At 38.4% G+C, this 25275-nt stretch overlaps 3 protein-coding genes across 3 annotated transcripts; 1 reads left to right on the top strand and 2 right to left on the bottom strand.

Annotated features, from left to right (window-relative positions):
* Positions 1-1975: 1975 nt before the first annotated feature.
* LOC134006067 (up-regulator of cell proliferation-like) lies at positions 1976-11148 on the bottom strand. The gene is made up of 4 exons (XM_062445132.1): positions 11045-11148; positions 9238-9303; positions 9036-9120; positions 1976-6706 (listed from the first exon to the last, which is right to left on the bottom strand). The coding sequence occupies exons 2-4, from the start codon at positions 9241-9243 to the stop codon at positions 2040-2042; spliced, it is 4758 nt and encodes a 1585-aa protein (XP_062301116.1). The 5' UTR covers positions 9244-9303; positions 11045-11148; the 3' UTR covers positions 1976-2039.
* A 3046-nt stretch (positions 11149-14194) lies between these two features.
* On the top strand, positions 14195-17043 carry pop7 (POP7 homolog, ribonuclease P/MRP subunit). Its single transcript, XM_062444904.1, has 2 exons — positions 14195-14317; positions 15743-17043. The coding sequence occupies exon 2, from the start codon at positions 15792-15794 to the stop codon at positions 16245-16247; it is 456 nt and encodes a 151-aa protein (XP_062300888.1). The 5' UTR covers positions 14195-14317; positions 15743-15791; the 3' UTR covers positions 16248-17043.
* Positions 17044-17080: 37 nt separating this feature from the next.
* On the bottom strand, positions 17081-25196 carry epoa (erythropoietin a). Its single transcript, XM_062444741.1, has 5 exons — positions 25079-25196; positions 21129-21259; positions 20892-20978; positions 20404-20568; positions 17081-18691 (listed from the first exon to the last, which is right to left on the bottom strand). The coding sequence occupies exons 1-5, from the start codon at positions 25098-25100 to the stop codon at positions 18539-18541; spliced, it is 558 nt and encodes a 185-aa protein (XP_062300725.1). The 5' UTR covers positions 25101-25196; the 3' UTR covers positions 17081-18538.
* Between the last annotated feature and the right edge of the window lie 79 nt (positions 25197-25275).

Raw genomic sequence — 25275 nt, 5'->3', positions numbered from 1 at the left:
TTTGTTTCTTTACTGATCACTGCCTTAGTCTTACTGTATAAAATGCCTCCATTTCATTTGCTCTGGGTCAGTCCACTGTCTCTGACCCACTCTGTATAAGTGTGCTCACCGATATCTAGGGATATCAATAAACATCCAACACCACAGCCAACTTTGAACAAGTACTTGAGTGATTTTGCTTCAACAATCCCTATGTCACAGTAGAACCTGAACAGAGAATTACCAGTACTCACCGATTGCAAGAGACATTGAGGAGGTTATAAAATCATTGATACAGACCCCTTCATAGAAAAGATGTTTTAATAATCCTCCTCATAGTATAGCCTATAAAACACCACTTAGAGTACACTTTTCTTTTTCTTAATATATGTAAGATATTATTCAGTCCTGAGTCTGCATGACAGATGAGTGTAAAACCATCACAGATAAACTATTAGAGTAAAATGCTGCAATTGATTGATGTTTTCACCTTGGATCTTGATACAACCTGATATCAGCAATAAAAAAAAAGAGCACAAATTTAACACAAGATAACTTTATTAATTACTAAGCAAATTCATTAATTTCATTTATAGGTGAATGAATATGGTGTCCTACATCGGCATAAGTGAAACAGTTATATCACGTTACTGTTATTATCAGCAGGTACAATGCAGTCAAATCAGTATGGTGGGGAATGCCCCCTCCTCCACTGCTATATTTATGTAGCTGTTAAAATAACATTAAGATAAGACCTAAGAGTTTACACCTCATTGATGAGGGAAATTTAGCATTACAGCTGCACAAGAAGAAACCTAATAGAGGAACATGAAAGAGAGAGAGAGAGAGAGAGAGAGAGAGAGAGAGAGAGAGAGAGAGAGAGAGAGAGAGAGAGAGAGAGAGAGAGAGAGAGAGAGAGAGAGCAAAAAAGATTTACAGTTAGAATGAGGAATATAATATAAACATAACTGGTGACCATATATGTGCAAAACCAATAGTGTAATTTGTCTTATCAATTTGTCACCAGTCTTTCTGCCACCTCTCCAGCACACTGTAGCTGAGATTTAACTGCCCGTGGTGCACACTGACATATTTCAGTTTCCTCAGTATCTTCTACTGACCTTTCCTGAAGAGGGCGCTGCTCTACTACCGCTCCCTGAATGATAACATTGTGTGTTACCTACAATTAAAATCTTGCCATCAATGAAAGATACCTAATTTCTGTCTAATGTGTTATAAAGAAAAAAACTAAAGTTCAGTGACTCACTGCATTCCTGTGGCTCACACAACTGGGGCTGGACACACACACACAAACACAACTACTGTGAATGTGTGCTTTGTCTTATTTTTCTTATTTTAAAAACCAGACTCTTTAAATGAAACATTAAAGAAATTCATAACTGATTTTGTCTCTTTATTTAATCAGTTAACAGAAGTAATTAATGAAATCACTTAATACAGTCTATGGTACATTTTGACAATACCACATACATGTTGATATTTTAAGTCATTTAACAATGTAAATACATGGCACTAGTAACATCACAGCAACAAAAAAAGGCAATTCTGAATTGTGAGTTTGAAAAGAAAAATCACTATTAGATTATAAAACTTAGTCATGTATTCATGATGACATATGGACTAAATATTCTTTTGATTCATTAAGAAAAAAGTAAATATTTGACACCAAAAACTTAAAAAAACAGATAAACAATTATATATTCAAAGTAAAGTAAAAGACATATCAATCATGAAAAAAACCTCTCTATCGTGCATACATTTTGACAACATCAAATATATTTGAGTGTTCATTTAAAACTAGGCAGAGGTGAGCAGTGCATGCACTGAGTCTCTTTAGCAAACTATGGTGGTAAAATATCTCTATGCACTGACAATATATATATATATATATATATATATATATATATATATATATATCTTCAACTTTTCTGCTTATATGGTATGTTTGTGACATCCATGAGATGGTCAAATCAATTTAAGGAGGAGGAAGTACATTTCTGTAACATAAAATCACTTGAGGAATAAATGTCAGTAGTCTCTCATTTGATGTTAAATGACTCTTTTAGGCTTCTTATTGCTTCCTCAGGTGTGATAGTTTTCCAAGCTGAAGGAATATCAGCAGCCTTTGCTTTATATGCATTAGCAAACTCATTGTTGAAATTCGCCATTACATATTTCCAGTAGTCTGAGGCCTGGAGGCTTACATCTGGAACAATTTTCCAGTCTGGGAAAATTTCTTTGTAACGCTTGTAAGGATGCCATTCACCCTTAGTAGCATCACAGCGAAAACGCACATCACTAATGACAGCAGATGAGCATATGTCAATGACAAGTTTTTCGGTGCCATCCCACCTGTATCTACCAAGACCCTCTGGGCGATGTAGAGAAGTCCAGTGCTCAGTATGTTGATTTCCTCCTGCTTCACAAGGCGCTTTGCAGAATGGACACTGTTTACCACATCCAATCAGTTTGCTGAAAAGTTCATTCTGAGGTTTCAGATGGAGCTTTTTTAGTTTCATTTCAATGTTGGAGTTTTTAAGCTTCTCTCTTAAAGTTTGTGCCATCTCTTTCACGCACTCTATGAGCCAGTAAGCAAACTGTTCCTGGTCTGCATTGTTCAGGATCATGAAAGCACCAAGAGCATCCTGGGAAATAACCAGTTTATCACCAAGTTCTTTGCAGATATCTTCAACAAATGTCTTCAAGTTGCCACTCTTTCCTGTTTTGGCCTTGTTGATGGCATTGTTTATGCTGTTGATACTTGACTGAATGTGTCGATCCTCAAACTCAAATGCTTTACATGGGTTGGAGAAGTGTTCCATTATTTGGCTGAGTGTCCATTTCTTCACATAATCTTCATATGAGCAAATGTAGCTCAGATAGTTTTCAAAGTTACCACTGGTGAACAAAGCAAATAAAATTGAATACTGGAAGTACATCCGTGTTTTGAACTCATAGCGTGTCTGCATTTCACCAATGATGTCAGGACCCAAGGAGCGGTTGACAAAGTCTTCGACTGCAGGCTTCAAGCATTTGTAGGTGAATTCTTCTGCCTTCTTCTGGCACTGATCTCGTTCATTGAAGACATCTTTGAAATCTGCACGAAACTTTTCTTTGTTTTGAAGCAGACATCTGTAAGGATCATTCTCCTGTATGAAATCTTCATGCATTTTCTGAAACTTCCTGGCTGCAAATCCACAGATGTGCTGTTTTAGGGAAACTTCAAACTCAATCCCTGTCTTCAGTTCTTGGTTGTTTTGGAGCCTCTCATCAATCATGAGAAGGATCTCCTCAATGTAAGTGTCATGGTAATTACTTTTCTTGTCCACTTTTTCATCTGCAAACTGTGAGCAAGCCTCTATGATGCTGTCAGCCATTTTTTGTACAGCGATTGTGTGACCTTGAATGTTGAAGAACTTTTTAAATTTGTTAACAATTCCTTCAGCTGTATATTTGAAATGCTCCAGTCCACATTCTTGTAGGCTTTTTTGGCTTAATACTTCACATGCACAACTCCCCTTACGTGAGATATTTGCTCTCAGGGAGTGAGACACACTTGTGAAGACATTTGTTGCCTTTTGTTTTGAAAATGATAGAGCATCCACTGTTTCATTCCACATTTTTTCAAATTCTCGGTCTAGCTCTGTGTCTGTCATCTTGACTTTTTTCTTCCGACATTTCTCAACTAATGCGCACACTCTTCCCTCTAATTCTTCTGTATGATTCTTCTTGACTCTTTCAAGTTCTGCCATTCCCTGTTTGATTTCTGCTGCTGCTGTGATCCGATTAAATGCAGACCTCTCTATTTCTCGTCGAAGACTTTTTGCACTGTTTGAGAATTCCTCTTTGTATCCTTCAACAAGATAGACATGACCCTCAGTTTGCTTGAAGTACTCTGTCAGATTCTTAAGAAGCTTTGTCTCCCATTTAGACAGCAGTGTGCAAGCTTCACTTTTCAAACATGCAAGAAATTCTTTCATGTCATGATTCTGTGATCTCACAACAAATTTCCCAAAATTGGAAATTCTTGTTTCAGCATTTGTGACCCAGGTGTACATTTCTTTTTTGAATTCCCATTCCCATTTGTTGAATTCTGTGCAAAGTCTCATGTAGGCATCGGCCACCAGGCTGTTTCTGAAGCTGAAGATGAAGTTTTCATGCTTTACTGCATTCCACAGGCTCGACATCCACTCTGTAAACTCAGAGACATTGTTAGATGATTCACAATTTCCCAACATTTGTATTATATTCTTCTTGAGCTCATATACAGCTTCACTGTACCCTGCATTGACTGGTGCCATTGGTGGGTTTCCATTCCAGAGTCCAGGAATGTACCAGTTCCCAGTGTCTGGACTGTACTCCATCACATCAGTGAAGAGCTTGTTCTCTTCTTTCTTTTCCATTTTGGCTGCTGCCTGAGTCATCTCATTTAACTGCTGCAAGAGCAGTTTCCTGTCTCGTAAGTTCTTGTCATGGGCTGAAACATCTGACACATTCTGGTGAACAAACTGACATTTGGGCTTTTTGCCAACCTCTTTCATCCTGAGAAAAGCATGCACAACTATTTGTAGGATGTCCTTCATTTCTGTTGAATTCTCCATGGCAATATTGATAATGGTGATATCACTCAGCCCCACAACAAGTGTTGCAAGCTCATTGTCATGCTCATGGCTATCATCCAGTTGTGCAAGCTCTGGTGACTTTAAGCCCTCAGTGTCAATGATCACCATGAAGTCACAGTTGAGTACTTTTTTCACATCTTCATTGACTCTGATGAGCAACATAAAGGCACCTCGAGTGCATCGACCACTGCTGACAGCAAACTGCACTCCAAACATGGTGTTAAGCAGAGTGGACTTTCCTGTGCTCTGAACTCCAAGAACTGTGACCACCAATATCTTGCTCTTAGGAGACACCAAGTCATTGAGCTGAGAGAGAACGTCACTCACCCATCTGAGAGGTATGTTGGATGCATCTCCGTCAACAAGCTCAAGAGGAAATCCATCAAGCAACAATTCTGCACAGAGTTTTGGAAGATGCTGTAATTGTTGACGTGATGGGTGTGTTTTTGGAAGGGAAACTGAAGCTTCATAGATTTGACCCATTTCACGGAAGAAGTGTTCAGTCCCCAATGAGCTGTTGGAAAGTTGTCTGTCGATGTCTTTAATCTCCTCTTTGTTCTCAGAACTCTTGCATTTCTTTTTGTACTGTTCCCTGAGACCAGAAAGTTTTTCTCGAGAGAGGTTATCGAGGTTAATTCGCATCCATTTCAGGAAATAGGATCTCTCTATCCCAGGGCTTGATATTGCATTGATGAAACATATCATAGCAGGTGATATATCGTAAGAGTTCTGTTTTCCCCTAAGTTTTTTTTTCTGTACCTTAAGATTACTTTTGTACATTTCTATATTTTCAGATCCAACTTTTCGAAGCCGAAATTCTTCCTTCTCTAAGCGAGTCAGTTCCTTCCATATTTGGCCTTGCCTGGGAAGCTGAGCTTCTTTGTATTTGAGGTTGTCTTGAATTTCTGCAGTGATGAGATCTGCATTTTTCTTGGCAGTCTGGCACTCTGGAGAGTCTTCATCAACCAAGATTCCCAGTTCATGGGCAATGTCAGCCATCTGCTCTATTGGCATCTTCATCTTTGGGTTTTCAACAACATCCCTGACTGTTTTCCTCAAATTTCTCACAAAGTCTGCATCATTCATACCTTTAGTCTTCAAAATAATGTTACTGTTGGTCAAGCCCAAATTGGTTGCTACCTTTTTCAGTGCATCTAAACCGAACCGCTTGCTTTCATAGTTCCCCACCAAGAATATCTGCGCCTTCTGGTGTTGGTTGGTCAGTAGCCTGCACTCAGAGTCCAAATTGTCAAAGAACACAAAAACTGCTGTAGATGTCTGGCACAAAAAAGAGTATTGTGTTTCAAATGAAGCAATGTCCCCACGAAGGTTAGCTATAGCGACAGGCTCACTGAAAAGATCCATGTTTTTGTTTCCACAAGGGAGGTACCAAGTCATTTCAACCAATCCATTGGATATTTGCCTCGGACTGTCACCACACTCCATGTTGCCATGAACAAAAGTGTCATGGTACTGCTGAGAATTGCTCAGAAGTTTATTGAGAATCTCTGACTTGGACAAGGAGCATTCACCTAATCTCACAAAAGATATCATTGGAAGATCTGAGAGAACAATTCTGTCTTCAATGAAACCCTTGGATTCAGACAGTGACTGAGGTCTGTACTTTTTAACAATGTCTCTCATGGCCCACAGCATAAGTGTGCACTTTTCTGTGTCACAATTGGGAAGCAGCAGAGGCACAGAAAACTGACACATAGACATTTTGAGTGCCATCTCTTGCTGTACAAAACCATCAGAACACAGTAAGAGAGCAGTGATTACATCAAGCGGGTTTAACATGTTACCTGTATTTGAACTGTCGAGCAGTTTATCAAGATCTAACCCTGTATTCCCAGATGCAGAATCACAGTTTAAGTCACACCCTGAAGGGAATTTCACATTCCTAGCTGTCACATTAACCATCATCAGTTTCTTCAGAAAATACCACGGAAGATCTGAATTACACTTGACAGGTTCATCAGTAACGGTCTTCTCATCAATCTGAAGTATTGTGCTCAGGGATATCTTCTCATTGTAGTGCTGCTCCAAGCCCAGATCCTTCAATAAGCTCTCCATTTGTGTCTCTGTGAATATATAGACAATGATTATTAGAATTATGATTGTATTATGTACTATAGATGGATTAAACATAATAAATGCATTTTCAATATTGATATATGTTATTTAAAACAATCATATGGATCAAAATATTGTTGACACATAGAATTAATTAATGCATGTACACTAAAATGTGTGCATATTCTTACATCCCAGATGAAATATGTTTCAGTTTTTGAGGACATTTTGTTTTTCTTTTGTTAGCCTTATCTTACATATCTTGCGCAGGACTTTGATAGCTTCAAAATTAAGTTTCTTTTTCTACATTATGTAAAAGCAGCTTTCCAGAGTTTTGTGTCTAAAATATATAGTGTAACCAACAGTTGTTGTCGTGACAAAGCAGTCTAGAAATTAACAAATAGTGTTCAGAACATTCCTCAAATAGAAAGATTTTTTTCTTGCTCCGTGTTTGTCGCCCAGGATAAAAGGACCTAAAGATAACAATGTTGGTCAGGTTGGTTACATATATAACATCCAACCACATTTAGCCAGATACCACAACTGTTAAACTGGCACCAAGAATTTAAGTTTTAGTTGGACTTTAATCTTTGAACACCCAATAAGATGTCTCATTGAATTAATATTGTCAAAATGATTTTAATTGAATATACAATTAAATAGTTGTGGTGAAAATTCAATTCACTAATATTTGAAATTTATTTGGAAACAAAAAGATGCAGTATGCTTATACTGAACAAACCCACAAATAGGTTTAAGTTAGTAAGTGATGGGTAACAGTTATTGAAACTATTTTTAGAAGTTTATTTAGCCTATCAATTCAGTGCTAGACTCAGCATGCCAAGTTGCAGATATTTCCTGGATAAAGTACATAACAGTGCAGACCCAATAAATTATGAACTATAAAAAGTCTCAGTGTAAAAGCTTTTTATGTTATTTTTTTCTGTGTCAATTTTGTGTCATTATGCAACTGAAATAGAACTGTACTTTTCACTTGCACAAAACCAAGACAACAAAGAGGATGAAAACTTTATACTAAATGTAGCAATTTCATTTCTCTGCTTTCATAAAAGACACAGGTTCAGGACATGTTTAGCTTATCTAAGAAAAAAGCCTGAAAGCACCGAGCCTTCTTCAAAAGTAAAAATATATACCCTCCAACAATTCAAAAGTTGTCTTCCAACAATGTGACAAAGTTTTGTCTGGTAACATAGATAACAAGTTGAAATGATCTGTCTCTGTTGTCTCTGCTGACTGGTCTTGTCCAGGGTGTGATAGCTTAGCAGGAGTTGTCCTATTTTCATGGTGTGTTTTCTTAGCTGACAACGAAAACTAGGACCTGCACTGTTGCTGAAATTGCTGTTATTTTACATCAAAACGTCAACAGTACTAACCCGTTATCTTTAAATGCAGTACATTACAGTTAATTTGGATTGACGAAATGGCTCAGATGAAAGATATTGTCACATGGCTGTCTGGACAGTGAAGTATGATGTTTCACCCATCTTCATCCAGCAAATTCACAGTTGAGTTCCTTTTTGCTTTGCTTGGTTGCTTAGTCAAAATACATTAAATTAATTATTTATAATTTATCAATTAATGGCAAGCCAGCTGCCAGTTCTTTACTATTTTTTAAAGAAAAATCTATAACAGCGACTGCCCTGGAAGTAGATCCCTTTGCAGTTAACAACAGTTACTAATCCAGGGGCATCATTTCTGTCTTTATTCATCCTTATAAATTAAACTTGACACAATTGTGACATCTAGTGGTAAAAATTTGAAATGAGTAAAATAAGTACGGAATTGTATTTCATTTGTAAGGAGTTTCTTTTTGGAGGCATAGCAGGGAATGTTTTAACATAAATAAACCGTCTTGTGTCCAAACAGCCACATGTATGTTTTGACCACTTGTTAAAGTATAGTGATATTAAAGTGGGACATATTGTCATGAATCACTGCCATCTGACATGCACACACATTAAAACCAAGCGGGGAATAAAAAGAAAGGTCCCATCTGGCAGAATTATTATTCATTTTTTCACACAGAGGTGTTTGATTTTGCCCACATTATTACTATTTTACTTCAATCTTCTTTTGTAACCCTTTGCAGGGTCAGGGGGAAAATGTGTCTGCATCTGTACTCAGGGATGACAAAACCTTGAACTAAATATCCATGAAAAACTATCATCTTAACAGTGGCAGCAACTCAATGGAAATAATAATGCAATAATAATGTTGATAATAAAACTACCACGAGACTGCACAGCATATAGTGCCTTTTGTGCTCAATGATAAAATGCCAACTTTTACCACTTTCATCAATCTGTTGACACTCACCCTTGCAGCCAGACTGTGGTGTTGGTGGAGGGTCCTTTACTTCTGCACAATACAGATCAACAAATGAATCTTCATCACCAACGTCCTTGACAAATAAGAATAAGAATATGCATAGTCATATGTTTTAAAGCAACTCATCCACTCATTAGCTGGTAAGACAATTTTGTAACTTTGTTTTCATTTATCTTCTGCAGTAATTTACCTCCATTGTGGGTACACTCTGTAACTCAGTCCCACGCTTCCAGTCCAGATATTCAGGTACTTCTCACTGAAAGTAATAAGAGACAAGTCTATAAGGCTTTATTACCAAAGTACCATATTGCGCATGTCTAAAATACCACACAGTGTGCTTTACTCTGGACCCAAACCATATTTACACTTCCTTGCCATGTTGGCTAAAAGTCAGAACAGAGTCATCAGTCAGCTCACTTTACATATTCCTGGTTTCTAGTAGATATGTGCTTCTACCAAGCAGAGGTTAACTACGATTTTACCATATATAAGTTTTAAAAGCATTAGCTTACGCCATAGTCACGCTGTATTTTCAACTCTAAACAAAAACAAAAGGTCAGCAGCTCTTGTTCAATTTTAAATTTGAGCTGCATAAAATGTACTAATTTACTACTTGAGAGGTAAGTTTGGGTGGGATGTGTCTTGGACACCTAGATGGATGGACACCTTAACAAAAAAATTCAAAGAAGAAAACTCAAAAGAATTGTCCTTTGATATCACCAATCTTGCTTTCTACTTCCCTGACAAGACATAAAGTTCATCTTGAATGGGGATATAATCTTTTTACCAAACATGCATCGTTTCTCTCTCCTGAAGGTGGCGCATTGAAAAGATTTATTTACATTTTTGCAGTGTCATTGGGGGGTGGGGTGTTGCCCCCGAGACACTACTGTACCATGCACTAAAAAGGAGCAAGTAGGATACACCCTGAACACTGAACAGGATGTATTGTTTTGCACTGTACTGCATTGTATTCCTTAATAAAGATTTTTGGGGAGAAAAAAAAAACACTGAATAGGAAGCAGGCTCGCACAAACATCCACGTTCCCACTAACACCAAAGCCTGATTTAACTCCTACTGACTGTAGCAAATTCACTGGCATGTTTGGCCGTGGGAGAAAAATGGAATAGTTTCAGTGAATGAATTTCAATTCCATGACAGCGTATTAAGGGTTTTTAAAAACATATGAGTGATTATCTGTGTCCTTGCAAATACGAAACACCCACTTATATTTTTTAAAGGCTCTTTAGCAAATATGAGCCAAAATAGAATACTGCTCAACTTGTGAAACGTCAGTTTCCAAGGTGTTATGTCGAGTTCTGTCTGCTTGCTGAGAACTGAATGCACCTCGCGGGAGCGCGCACAGCTAAAGAGAAAACTACCACACATTGTAATGATTTTTAAGGCAAACTATTGTTTAAACCCGATATCAACTTTAGTAGGCTCATCAACGATGAATAATGATCTGAAGTCTATAGTTTTAATGTCTAGAGTCATCAGTGTTTTATTAGACTGAGTAGGTTACCAGTAGCCTAAAGTAGCATGTCCTTGATTGCCTACGATTGGCCTGACATTTACAAGATTTCCTTGATTAATAATATAAATGTATCGTTTTTAAACATTACTTTGTCTTTAAACTCATTACAGTCTCTGCCAGTTTTCCCTGTCGCTCTGCGCGCTCCCGCGAGGTGCATACAGTTTTCGACAGGCAGGCAGAACTCAGCATAACACCGGTTGCGCAGTAAAACATTTCCAAAATGTATTTGATGCAGATCATCTATATGATAGTGATTGGTGCACTGTATATAAGCCAAATTAATGCATAAGAATCATTAAAATCACTGCATTAATGATAATTAAAAAAAACAAAAGAGTTCAGCACAAGTTTGGATAGACAAGTAGCCAATTCGATTAATAATCTATTGTACAAATGGCATACGTTACCCTCATCATCACATAACGGAACAATCACTGACAAAGCAAAAGGATAACCCACCTTTAAAGGGGAGATTTCTCCATGTTAGAAATGCATTCTTCTGTTTCAGCTATGCAGTACTGCAGACGCTGGTAGGGCGTACTTGTCCTGTAGATGAAGCGGCACTCTTCGCTGCGTCAATGCAGGGCAACGGTGCACAGCAGACCCTTTTATTCTGCTGGATCAAGCAACTTTCACTTTCACACCATCATCTGATTTCCGGGAAAACGAAACTACTGTTTACAGTAAATGGCATGATTAAACTTAAACCCACCTTAAACCCACAAACACATGTTTGTGCAGTGATTATAAGAAGAAATTAGGTGAAAGGTCAATGTTGTAACAAAGGACATCTCTCGTGATTCTAAGATGTGACTTCCCTCTGTTGCAAGTGTGTCAAGACAACAGGTGACACCCTCCATCTCTGAGAAGTTGTAATCTGTGTTTTGAGTAGAACGATCCATCTGTCCATTGTCTTGACATGTGACAGATGTGTGATACCTGGAATGTGTGACTTGCCTACTTGCAAGTGTATTAAAAATCCAAAAAGACATTCTCTTGTTTGTCAGTCTATCTTTACAGACTTTTCAGTCACCAATTACAGACTGTGGTTGACAGTAACTCATTTCATTTACTCAACTACTGCATTGAAGTACAATTTTGAAGTAGTTGTACTTTACTTGAGTATTTCCATTAAATGCTAATACTTCCACTACACTACATTTCAGAGGGAAATTTCTACTCTATTATATTGATTTGACAACTTTTTTACTTTTCAGATGAAGATTTGACACAGTGGATGATATAACAACCTTTAAAGAACAACACCTTGTTAAAGATAAAACCAGTGGTTTTCAACCTAGTTGCCTTTTGACTGCTTACAGAAAGCAGTGTCGGGTAACATTTCAGACATCTATAAGTTGTTAACTGCTTCTGCATTACCACCACCTTCTACACTGGAGTGTGGAATGGAGTTTTCAACCCCCCTTTACACCATGTAGTTTTTAATACCACATATTAAAGAAACAAAACAAGAAAATGGTGGAATTGACTCCTTAACAGCGACATGTGACATGTGACTCTGCTGCTTTTAAAAAAAGTGATGAGTTATACCACTTCTGGGCAGGGGTGCCACTCTGGATTATGGGCCCAATAAAGAGATATCACATTGGATCCCTCCGCACACGTAGGCCAAACATGTGCAATTGCTGCAGCTACATCCTTACCTGTACAGGCTTGCGACTCTATTGTAGTCCTAACTGTCTAATATTTGCCGACATTGAGCTGTGAAAGTATAACGCTGTGCAGGCATTAATACAACATTAATGCAGGAACAGGTACAACAGAGTTATGAATAGCTGCTAAACATTTACCTGCATTGATTCAATGTTAGATAAAAGAGGGACAAAATACAAACACTCTGAATTTTCTATAATGTTAGCATACTAATGTTCGTGGAGAAAATGTAACATTAACCTGTTTGACTGTGGACTAAACTTAGCTAACAGGTTAATTTCCAACACTCATGAAGTAGACCCACCTTTTATGAAAAAATTGGGTGACATTTTGTCACCCTTTCATTTCTCTCTCTTGTCTTTTTCTTTTCTTTTCATCTCTAGAACCATGACTGTATTTTGTGAAGCTGTTGGGACATGTTATGCTCATGCAGTGCTCGTCCTCAAATCACAGCTTGGTTCCCTCCAAGCTTGGTTTGGAGACAGGACCGAACCATTTCATATAAATAGAGGGGGAAGTGTGGGCATTACAGAGGCTTTGGATGGAAAAAAAGCTTTAATTTAATTATTACATTGTAAATAAAATATCTATGATATGAATATATCTATATATCTATAGATATGAATATCTATTAATGGTGATAAGTTAATGAAAAAAATATCTACTAATATTTTTTTAGGGTCACTGTCAGTCACAGCTTGCTTTTGTTGAGCCCCATTGTGCCATTCTTAGTTGTCTCATCATGATTCTAGAAGATGTAAGGGCTGATTTAAACTTGTTAAAGGAGAAAAGAAAAAAATACAGGCAAAAATGAAGTCCATCAAATACATAGACGGAAATTATTCAAAATATGTCAATGTGTATAAAGATGTATCTAAAACATAGAGCAGGGATAGCACGTATCATTCCAAATTGAAATGTAATGTCTAAAATGGTTAGTGATAACCTAGCAGTCTAAAGAGGGGAACTGTTAGTTATTCTACTCACTCTAAGCTGGATAGAAGTCAAACCAATCGAAGTTTTGATTAGTTTGATTCCAGTAGAGCCCTAGCAAGATTGAATACATGCAGTTAAACACAAGGCATGACATTGGTGTGGAAGGAAATTAGCAGGCAGTTAAATATGCAAAAGGAGTAACATGACAAAGAGAAAAAAGTATGGTTGTAAACTATAGCAAGGCCCGCCTGCTGGATAGGATTTGTATATAACACATTTTCTTCCCACGTTGCCTTGATTCAGACTGATTGTGACAGGACCTATATAGAGGAGGAGAAGACTGTCTCCTTCCCTCTACAACGTCCCAGTCTTGGTAGTAGCCCTGTTGGTTTGATGGGTGCAGTAGTCCTGTTTGGATGGCTTTATTTCTGTTAGGTATAGTAATAGTGTTTATGTGAATTTAGTTCACAGGGAAGAGCCCAGATACTATGGATTTTTGTGGGCTGGTCTGGGTGTCTTCCTTCTTTTTTGCTCAGTTTGGCTGGCCCATTAGTCCTGTTAATAAATTGGTTGAATTTGTTGGCTTTCCTGACTCTCTCTATTATGTTCGGCCTTCTTTGTAATGAGCTGTTTCAGAGGGTCGTAACAAGGAGGACGTTATATCAAGGATAAGGTTTGGTCACACCGGTCTGAACAGTATATTTAACACAATCAAGCATTGTGTGCATTGCAAATGTGGAGCATGTATTTTTATACTGTCCTAGATATCAACAAGAGACAGACACTTCAAATGACACTCTAAAAGAGTCCAGTGACAGTTGGTTTTAGAGAAATTAAAGGAATTCAGGTGATGCAAGGTACAAGGCAATTTTTAAATTTGAAGAAAACCCCAGGAATGAATAGACTTGAATGTAGGCTAATTGTATACTGTAGTAACAGTTGTAATCCACAAACAGATCCAGTAGGGGGCGGTAATTCACCTAAAAGCTGTTTGCCAATCGACATTACATAACAATAGAAGAAGTAGAAACAGCCAGTTGCTAAAATGCTACTGTTGTAGAAAAGAGTGGACAGACCCATTAGTAGCACTGAGGAAAGGTTCACATTTATTGTCGTCTGTGGGTAAGTGTTTATATGAATGGTCTGCTTAAGTATTAACGCTTCACCGTGAATAACTGTGCTAATAACTGCTGCCGGGGCTCATGGTGTTAGCTAATTTTTCTAATGTTCAACTGACCAGTCCGAGGTTCAAATAGCGGTTTTTTATCGCTGGGTTTAAGCTAAACGTTGGTTTTAGGAGATGATATGTTGTTATGATGCAAGAAACATGTTAATTGTTCAGCGTTATTTCTATTCACTCACACGTGAGACATAAACAAAATAAACGCATCCTGCCAGTAGATGCCAGCAGTGAACTTCATTAACAAGCTCATGTGTACTATCTATAAATCCAGATATATAGTTTTTCATGCATGTGCAGATGTTTGTCAAACAGTTAAAGATGGAAGACACTATGTGGACAGTGTGTATGTGTGCAAATGGCTCCACATCAATGTAAAATATTTCTAAACTAATACCGGTAGTTTTCTTTTTGTGATAAGTTGCCACTGATGTACCTTAACATTACTATAGAAATATACATTTCAGCATAATCAAAAGTGTTTGGTTTAGTAGTGTATTTTTATGGTATATGTTTTTCTTTACTTTTATGCTTGTGCAGTTTCAGTACACCACATAAATAGAGTATACTCAGCTTACTTTAGGATCTAAAAGATTTAAAGCTGAAACATGTAGTCATTGACATTGTTTATTTGATGTTTGGATTTATTTGATTATTCTTTTTATATAATGGCTAAATGTATTTTATGGCAAAATTCTTTAGGTTTTGGGAAGCAATTTTAATAATTAATATTGGGTTTTACAGGGACCCCACGGTCATGAAATTCCTGGAAAAGTTATGACATTATGAAAAACTGTTTTCCAGGCCTGGAAATGGCTTGGAATTAGGTGAATGTTTTGGAAAAGCTTTGAATTAGGGATGACCCGATGTGATATCAAAGATAACAGGTATAAGACAGGCTGCATGAACTTGGACCCCCCACTTTTACCTTGTCAAAAATCAGTAGATTAATTTGATATTAATATACTAATCATCAATTTCTATAAATTTAGCTTTTTAATATTTTCTAATATGTGATCTGGGGCCAAAAGCTTCCTCTGGAAGTAATTACAAAATGTACCCGTCATTTTTCTCACAGTATAGTCAGATCAAAGTGTCAAAGTTGGGTAAAATATTATGGAAAAGTTTTGAAAATGTATCGGTAAGAATGTGTGGGAACCCTGATTTTAGGAAATTGTGATGAGCATATGTCACTGACTATTTTATCAAATTTCATGGATAAAAATAATGAAGACAATAGAGGAAAGAAAAAGAAAAAGAGGTAACAACGATAATCTATCAGTGGTTTTTTTGGGCTGGGGAGTATCATGTTCTATTACAATTTCACCACAGTTTGTCAACTTATATCTGCTACTCTATTTCCTCAGCTTCATTATCTGGGCTCCAGAGCATACATCTACACACACTCTGCGGGACATGACAGATCTACGCAACCCAGGGATGTCCTCTATCCCTCAGACAGCCCCTGTGCACACTGACTCCACGTCTCCGGCTGTAGAGATGGACCCGGTGGAGTACACCCTTCGAAAAAGGCTCCCGCGCAAACTCCCCAAGAGACGGAACGACGTCTACGTCAACATGAAGACTGATTTCCGGGCTCAGCTGGCACGCTGTCAGAAGCTGTTGGAAGGCGGGGGTCACAGGGAAATCTGTGTCCACGGCCTGGGCCTTGCCATCAACAGGGCTATCAACATCGCCCTTCAGTTACAGGCCAGCAGCCAGGGGGCGCTGCAGCTGGCAGCCAACACCTCCACAGTGGAGCTTGTGGATGACCTGGAGCCTGAAGATCCGGATGAGGCTGGGGAGCCCATGACACGTACGCGCAACAACTCTGCTATTCATATTAAGGTTTTCTACCCTGACCCTCAGTGACCTGGGTAGAGGTTTCCTTGATGTGTGTTGGGCAGAGGTTTTCTGTTAGTCCTGTTTTTTCCTTCATTAACTGATTGACAGATATTACATTGTTATGTGATGGGGCTGTATGTGTGGAGACCTATCATGGCACTAACAGAGGACTGCAGAATGGAGCAGATGACATACAGTGTGTAGGAATACTCCCATTGGACAGCCTAAGTTGACTGAGTTTTAATTGTTTTTGCAGTTTGTTAATGTCATCACTTTTTATGTTTGCATGTCTTGAAGCATCAGTGGTGTTTTCCAGGTGAAACTTCAATGTAATTTAATATATGTAGACATGGCTGTGCCAAATGTAAATGTACAAGTGTCTTTAATTTTATGGCCTAATATCCTCCACAAGTGTTGACAGTTTCATGTCTGTATGTTTTTAAATATAGAAATACATATAAAAACCGCTAAATCCTAAGTTTACGATTTAAGCAGATGTTGTAGTGAATGTCCACTAGGTGTCAGTAGTTTGCTGCATAGACATATGCCAGGATGTTATACTTCAGCAACCTTGCTTCCATGGCACTATGAGGCAACAACTTGCTTTCTAGTAATGTTTGTAGTGTCGGTTCAGATGAGGGTCAAAGAGTATGTAAAAATTGATTTACTTTGGTTGATATCGTTGAACTACAGTGGTGTTATGTTAATGGCCAGCTTTCATGTTTGATTTCTTGACAAAAATAAAATTAGCTGGAATGTCTAAATCTTTATCATTTATTTAAGTCATCTGGATCGTCTAGATTTGGATATTATTGCTGAATGATACTAGCCTAAAACCAGTAAAGTCTTTTGTAGGATCTTGTAGTTAAGCATCTGAACTGTAGTAATTTGCCTATTAACCCAACTGACTGGAGCAAGACAAAGATAATTAATGAAAAGGACAGACTTCCCCTTGTTGTGTTTCCATCTATCCTTTCTTTATCCAAGAATAATATGTTGTATTTAAATAGCAAATTATACAGTGATGGGACAAAACAATGCAAAAAAACAGGAAAGAAAACATCTACAAACATCCTCAAAAACATCTTGCACTTGAACAACACAGTATAAAAATACGGAAAACAACAAGGAAGAACACTTAACTAGTTTGAAATGGTTGACCATCCATTTTACATAAAGCCTCAAGTTCCCAGGACTAACTGATTGCCTTTCTGACGACTAATGACGAACAATAGAGGAGGAGGAGGAGGGAGGAGGGAGGGGGGGGGTGAGACAGTGCTAGCGTCAGATTCTGGAAAACTATTTGCAATTACGGCCTCACAGGATGTTAATTGTAAAGGCCAAGCTTGATTTTCCAGAAGGCTGGCTATCAGTGTAGGCTCTGGGTGAGTGTTGGTGAGCTAGATAACGACAAAGCAGCTTCACAGTTCTCATGTAACCCTCCACCCTCCTCACTGACATTTTGCTCCCTCGTTCACTGTAACTTAGCCACTTCATTCTGTTATTTAGAAGAAACATTCAGTGCGAAACTAACTACTAGTCGAGTACATACAATCTTATTAAAAAAGTAGAGAAAAAAAAGGAAGACAGCAGCGTGTCATTGCAAAAATGTCAACAAACACCTTTGCGCAAGTGTTCAGTGTTGCACATGAGAACATGAGCCCAACTAAAATCCTAAAGATCAGACACAAAAATACAAAGACTGGAGCTTTAAAGTAGAAAATATGTATAAATAGCAATTATACAACTTTTAAAAAATATATTAACATTATATTAACAAATCTAATAAAAGAGACTAATGTTTCTGTGAGGCATGGTAAAGGCATGTGGTTAAGGCCTCATTCGTTTTTGCCTTTTTGCAGTGGTATTGAAAATGGATGCCCTGTTGCAACCTAACAGACCAACTTCTAGGTGCAATCAATATTTTCCGGGTGTTCCACTCCACAGTTCACAGATACGAGTTAGGGGTCAGACTCGCTGGAAACAGACACATACAGATTTAAACTTGCAGTCTTAACTCACACACAAGTACATCCACACACAAAGTGCAAGAGCAGTGCTTCCAAAAAGCCTCATTTTGGTCAATGTGTGCTTCACCATGTCCATGTTTGACATCTACATTTCAAGGTGCAATCATCTCCTGTCCATCCAAAGCCCAGCTGGGACTGTCCTTTCCTTTCAGCCTGCTCCACTTACACGAGGATGGCCGTGTCTGTCTTACTGCTTCCAGCAGCCAGCAAGCAGGTTAAAAGTGTCATGTCCTGCCTCTTCCCTCAGAAACACAAATCAGCTTTGCCTGGAGTAGGGAGATGACCCGATCAGCTGACATCTGGCTGACAAGCCTGTGCATCCAAAAGAAGGAGGCGCACTTTTCCTCGCAGGAAGTTGACATGGACTTGAAGCAAATCTGATGCTGAGGACACCGTCCATGTTCCCTCAAGCCCTGCTGCACTGGTCGGTGGGGTATATTCCTGAAAGAGAATACAAAGAAAAATGTTGCTTTTGTCTTTATTTGGAAATGTTTTTATTTTTTTTTGTGTTTCCTCCACTTTCAATTACCATCTCAAAAAACCTGTGCTACAATATTCTACATTTTTGCCTGCAGGGGTATACAAAACCACAGAAATTTGCATTAAGTTGACCGTTTCATGGCACTTCCTTATATAGTTAAAACTTCAGATATCATCAACATGTCAAATTGATCTAATCTGTGTTGTTGATTTGAGTTATGGTATTAACACGATCAATATTAGTTAAGTTTTTGTTTCTTTGCATTCAAAATCTGTTGTGGGTGTCAATGAGTGTAAGTGTAAGTGTTCCCAGTTTAAAATAGTAAAACTATATCAGTGACCCTTGAGCCTGAACACAGGCTTCTTTTCAGGTTTAGTTTGTCTTTCTGTAAGGCCTGATTATAGACCTGAATGATTCATTTCAAAGGCTGTGTAAGAACAAGCCTGTAAAGTAGCATTAGTGCCCACAGCCTTGTCACGAAAGACTTGCATAGAATGTCACATGACATCCCTCAGTTTCTATATTACCAGAGAAAACATTGTTACTCAGTTACAGGAAACTCAGATTGAGCTCAAATGTGAGGATGTCAAATAGGCAAAGGAGAAACTGCTGTAATAACCTGGTGCCAATTAATATAATCAAATTCTCATTGAATAGTTTACGTTATCACTACATAAAATTACAGTATCAGAAGGAATCCAGCAAAAATGTGGAACTTTGATAATTACTTGGCTTACTGTGCAGTGCTTTATTGAAGCAACAGAGTTTGTCAGAATATTCTGCTTTTAGACTCACTGAACAGAGTCTAACCTTTTGTTTATCACCCAAAACTTGTAATTGCTACGTATTGTAAGCAAAGAACAATGAACCACTTAGAAAGGTGATCAAGAACAAGTGTAAAAGACACAATGAAGTTAGGTGAGCCCAGTATTTGGAAGCCCAGCATACATCTGAAATTATATTTTAGGCCCTGCATCTATGTTGTATCTTCTTAGGCTAACCTACATTGTCTGGCCCCACTGGTTTGACAGGCATAATCATTTGAAAGCCATGGCTCTCTGAGATGTCCAAACACTATCACTGCTGATCTACTTCCACTTGTTATACCAATGGACACTAGTTAGTAACCCCTCTGGTCTCCACTCTCATCAGATGGGCACCCTCTCAAGAGGTGTTTTTTTGAGTTGACACCATGACACAGAGAAAGCTCAACCTCACACTTTACCTTCACCCACAGACTCAGCAAAGCCGGTGATACTCGATGGACTTAGGCTGATGTGAAGTGTCCATTTTTGCTTGTTTTTTAGACACTTGTGGGTACCTTAGTGTTCACTACAAAGTATTCACCTCTGTCTATGATATCACCGGCTAAAATCAACAGTTAACATAATGCTTGCTGCAAAGTTTAGCATTTTAAGCTAACAACTAGCAGCATGTGAATGGGGATGTCAGCATGCTGCTCAAACAAACTAACAAAGTGTCTTCAGCTACACCATCCCAGCTGTAACATCACCAGTGATCAAATTATCTCTTTAAAGTGAAGTTTATTCAGACTAAGGTTTTTAATTTATTTGATTCTAATTAGGCTCTTCTCATGCTAGGTGGCAAAAACTCAAAGTAATACAGCTGCAGTGGTTTTGAACTTTGTACCTTTGAACTTGCTGTGACTCACCTGGATGTTGAGGCTACGCAGCACAGCGTTGATGCTAAGCAGATTTCTGATGGAGTTGTCTATGTGGCTGTGTAGTGCTGTGTTGGTGACTGAGGTCCGTAACAAGCTGAGGGCCTGTTGTAAAAGCCATAAGCCACACTGCACCTCCTGGGCTTGCTCCAATGCCTTGCCAAAAAAAAAGAGGGCAAGAGGTTAAGAGTCTCATTATGTTAGAGATAGGAAACAAATTAAGCAGATAATCAGCACTCTCATAAGGTTACAGGCCCCCCAAAGAACTTCTAGGATTATCAAGAAAGTATGATTCTAAGTAGATATTTGTGGTTAAAAGATTATATACTAGAAGGCAGTACTTTTCTATGAGATTGTGTTAAGTTTTCTAGCATGGATACATTCTAAAGACATTACATATCATCATATGTATTTATACTTAGGAACCTAAATCTGTTGTCAGCTTTTTTCACATGGAAATGTTTTCAGTGGTTACTTACATTTGTCTTCTCCCAGACATCAAAGTCTACTGTGGTTTGGGGAACAGTGACAGACTCTGACAGGCTACATCCTTCTGTACAAGACTTCTAAGGAAACAAGAGAGTAATAATGTTAGAGTGTACTTTTAGCCAATGGTACATAAAACATGTTATGTGGTTGATTCCAGGACCACAGTATGTCAGCCGCAAGCTTCACCTGCTCTTTCATCTGAAAGCATGCATACATTTCCCTCTCACCATAGCGATTTCTGCGTCCCGGGCTTCCTGAATGAAATGGTTCAGGACCCTCAGGTCACAGATTGGCCTCAGCGGAGATGGTAGACCTGGCCGGGTCCACTCCAACACTATCAACAGCAAGGCAAGCAGTCCTGCCAACACAGATACAGCAGACACAAAATACAGTCACTCAAAGGCTGCTGATAACTGAGCATCAAAACTGGAAACTGGGTTGATCAGAGCTATTAAGTATGCAATAACTGTGAGATAGAATTTGGGACCCCTTTAACCCATATGTATTTAAATGAAGTAACTATTGTAGACTAATACGATCCAATCTGAGGGAGAAAGACTGCTCATAAGCTTTCTGCACCATGTCTCATGGTAGGGGCACTACTTTATCAATTTAATAGCCTTCTCAAACTGGCCTTTACAAAATAATCATTCTGCTATCAAATTAGTTCACTACTACTTTCTAGCAGAATAATAGTTTTTTACTGTAAATTCATTCTCACTTCCATCACTACCCTCATCTAGTGAAATCAGTTGAGGTCTTTCTATGTCTATTTCTTTCTACATCTGGTGACTGTTCCATGGTTACCTTCAGGGCTAATGGCATATGATTTTTATTCTTGAATTCATTTATCGATTAACACTTGGAGTACCAGTCAAAAGTTTACACAGTTTCTCATTCAGGGAAAAGAGAAGTTCTGCCCAAAGTCTGAGGCCATGACTCTGGGAAAGAGGGAAAAACAGTCAAATTCCCCAAAACTACTGTATCTATGATCTATCTATATACCCAAAGCCCATACATTTAGGTTACTTTATGTGATCTCCTTTTGATAGCTAATGTAATAACTAATGGTTGTTCTTTTTAAACTTCCATTCACTGAGCCTCCCCTAAACTGTTTGGAGCCCGCCTGGTATATACCAAAAAATATCCTTTGATATGCTGGAGATACTGCTCGCATTTGTGGCTGTCATCTGGCTGCTTAAGGAGTTTTTCATACACGTTATTGCATATGATTCTGAATATTGGTATCAAAGTTTTGCCAATATATGGTAATCATACACTTTGCATAGCAGTTGATGGTCATTGCTGTGAATCATGTAGGCATGATTCAGCATGATTAGGCAGTATCACATTCATTTTGTTTCATTCTTGCATATGAAGCATACAAAACCATGTGATGTCCAGGATTATGAACAGAAACCTGCAGATATTATGACAGTGCAGAAATGACTGTGTCCTTGTTTAACCCTTAATTATAACAGGGTGTTTTTATAATTGGTTCATTAGTCAGCTTTATTCAGAAAATACCCTTTCATCATCCATTTAAAGCATAGCACACTCTGAACTCTAAGGATATAATTGGAAGTGAGAGCGGTTTTACTGTTGTGGGTCATGTGGGCAACCAGTCTCGTTCCTCTTTACCACATGCTGAATGCACTCTTTCACAGCAGTCTGGATGCATGACGCAGAAGGATGAGAGAAAATACAGATCATCCTCCAAGAAAGACAGGTCAGATAAAGGCTAGATTAAGTTCCCAGACTCCCACATAACCAGCACCAATTGGGCTAAACAGCAAAATCAATTCTGTTACAACTGAGGGATAATACGATACAACGTCAAGACTTATGATACCATTACGAGTACTATATTAGTAGTGGTTCTTTAAGACGTCACTCCTGTAATCAGCTTAACCTCCATGCAACATTTTCTGCACAGACAGTGCCATTGAGGGGAGACTCAGTGACACATAGCATCAGTTTGTGTTCATCAAACTGCACATCTGACTTGTATCACCCCATTGTTCTACATAAACCTTCTGTAAACTCTGTATGTGCATCGTGCTGGTTGTGTCCCACAACAAACTACTAATTGCTCCATACACATAAGTAACCTTTTTGAGCCTCCTTGTTACCCTGAGCAAACACTTATAATCCCTGTAGACTCGTTATCCAGAAAATACACATACACCAATACATACATATAAATAGTGTAGTTGGGTGTGTAACATTCACTAGCACAGTTTGACATGTATTTTGATCATTCATAGTCTCACTGGAAATTATCACTTACTCATAATGAATACAAGCCATAACCATGGCAGAAAATTGATACTGAATGGAACTAATTAGGGAGTGTTGCACAAGGAATAAATCCTACTACACTGGCTCTGTTTTCATCCTGTTGGCGGTTAAGTGGCTGCTCCACTTTAGTTACACACTAGTACATTTATTAGTTGACTTTTATACATTTGTCAATTTCAGAGTAAATCTTTGTGCAAATGGTCTTTTTCAGACCTCCTGTGATACTTGAAGTTTATACAAGCCCAGGAGGTCTGTCCACATTATTATTTAAGAGCAAAACATTACATCAACAAAGTGGTCCCAAGTATACTACTTTACGATACACACTTTAATCATTTTTGACATTTACAAATGTATATTCATGTTAGAGAAGCAAAGCAAAGTCTGTATAGACAAACTAATGGCCTTTCAATGCACTCTTACATTTGACATTTCACAAAATGCGGTCACTTTGTTAAAGAAGTGTGTGTGACTCAGCTTGAGGATTAACTTTGACCTTTTCACCTCCACCAGTGCCTACGTGAGAATGCATCAACCTAAACTGTGTAAACACACATATACACACTCTGCATTCTCACCATGGTGGTGGAATTTGCGGTCCAGGACTGTGGCCAAACTAAAAGATAACAGCTTTGTCTGCCAACATCAGCTGCCAAAACCATGTTGCTATTTTAAATTGGAAGCAGCAGTCCACAAGTGGTGGTACTTTGGATAATGGCAAGCATTACTCCAGGTATGTGACAGACGCTTTGGAAAGGTGGCAAGATGCTCACATGAGATGAGGCCTTTGACATGGTATTTTAACCAACACGTGTCAAACAGGTGCACAGACAGAGCTCAGCAATTTAAACCAACTAGTCAATGTGGTAGTAATGATTAAATGACATAGTTGGCTGATAAGGAGATGCTATTTAAAGTGCATCTCAGTGGTGGCAGGATTGCTTCTGAATCTTTTCAACCTCTATTTTGAACATGTCTTCCCTATGACAAAGTGCAGACTCATAAGTAACTAGATATCAGATGACACAGGTGTGACATAATTTCCTGATTGACTTACTGGAATCCCTTATAGCTGTCAGCCCTTGATAAACTCTTGCTCTTTTCTGCTGACATAAGAATGTGATGACTGTGCCAAGAACTGCAGATTCAGCTTTTGCATTCACTACCCCTAACTTTCCTGTCTGCTGAGTCATGCTAGATACTCAGGAGATGATTTTGTAATGTACAGTAACAGGGAATAATACATCTTTAGCATGAATGGGAATTAAACTCTCACATAGATTAAATGCTGTGCTTAACTCACTAATATTCAGAACTAACTTGATGTCCTGAATCGGCTTCATCATCTGCTTCAAAAGATGTCTGAATAGTGTCTACTCTCCCGTTTACCTGGTTAGCTTCCTTGGATGTCTACCACCTGATAGGAATATTGCTTCATTTAAAGGGACATTTTAATAGATTAAATGGATAATTGTTATTAAGAGGGTATTCATTTGGCATTATAGTCTAATGTACATCAGTACTCTAGGAAGTGGCATTACACAATCTATTCCCATGGACTGTGGTGAATAAATGCAATTATGTACCATACAGAAATAAGTCTTAGAACATGTAAGATGTGGAGTTTGGCACAGATCAGAGAACAGGCATAGCTATTCAAAAACCCCAGACCAACCGACATGCCTTAAATAACTTCAATATTCAATATTAACCTATGCACATATAGGATATGTACTGAAATGCTGCAAGCTGCATCTATAGCATATATAATCAAGATGATGAACGTGTTTTAAAATACTGAGCATGGAGACAAACTGCAGCACACAGGTCATTCACACAAAGTTACCTGACGAAGTAATATTTCAAGGGCTCTTACCTCTACTCGTTTTCTGCAACATTCGCAAACAGGTGCCGCATCTTTTAAAATCATTGTGAAAAATTAAATATTTGCTCAAGCGTCACGGCTCAAGTTAAAAGGCACCAGTGAAATCCAACAAGACCAACGTGCACCCAAGTGCGCTGCTGCCAGCGCTAGTCCGACCCGCATGTAGGTCTGTGTCAAAAAGATCTGCG

Source organism: Scomber scombrus, chromosome 23 (assembly GCF_963691925.1).
Source record: "Scomber scombrus chromosome 23, fScoSco1.1, whole genome shotgun sequence".
NCBI lineage: Eukaryota > Metazoa > Chordata > Actinopteri > Scombriformes > Scombridae > Scomber > Scomber scombrus.
Note: the sequence above shows the minus strand (reverse complement) of the source record. Positions and strands in the feature narration are given on the sequence as shown.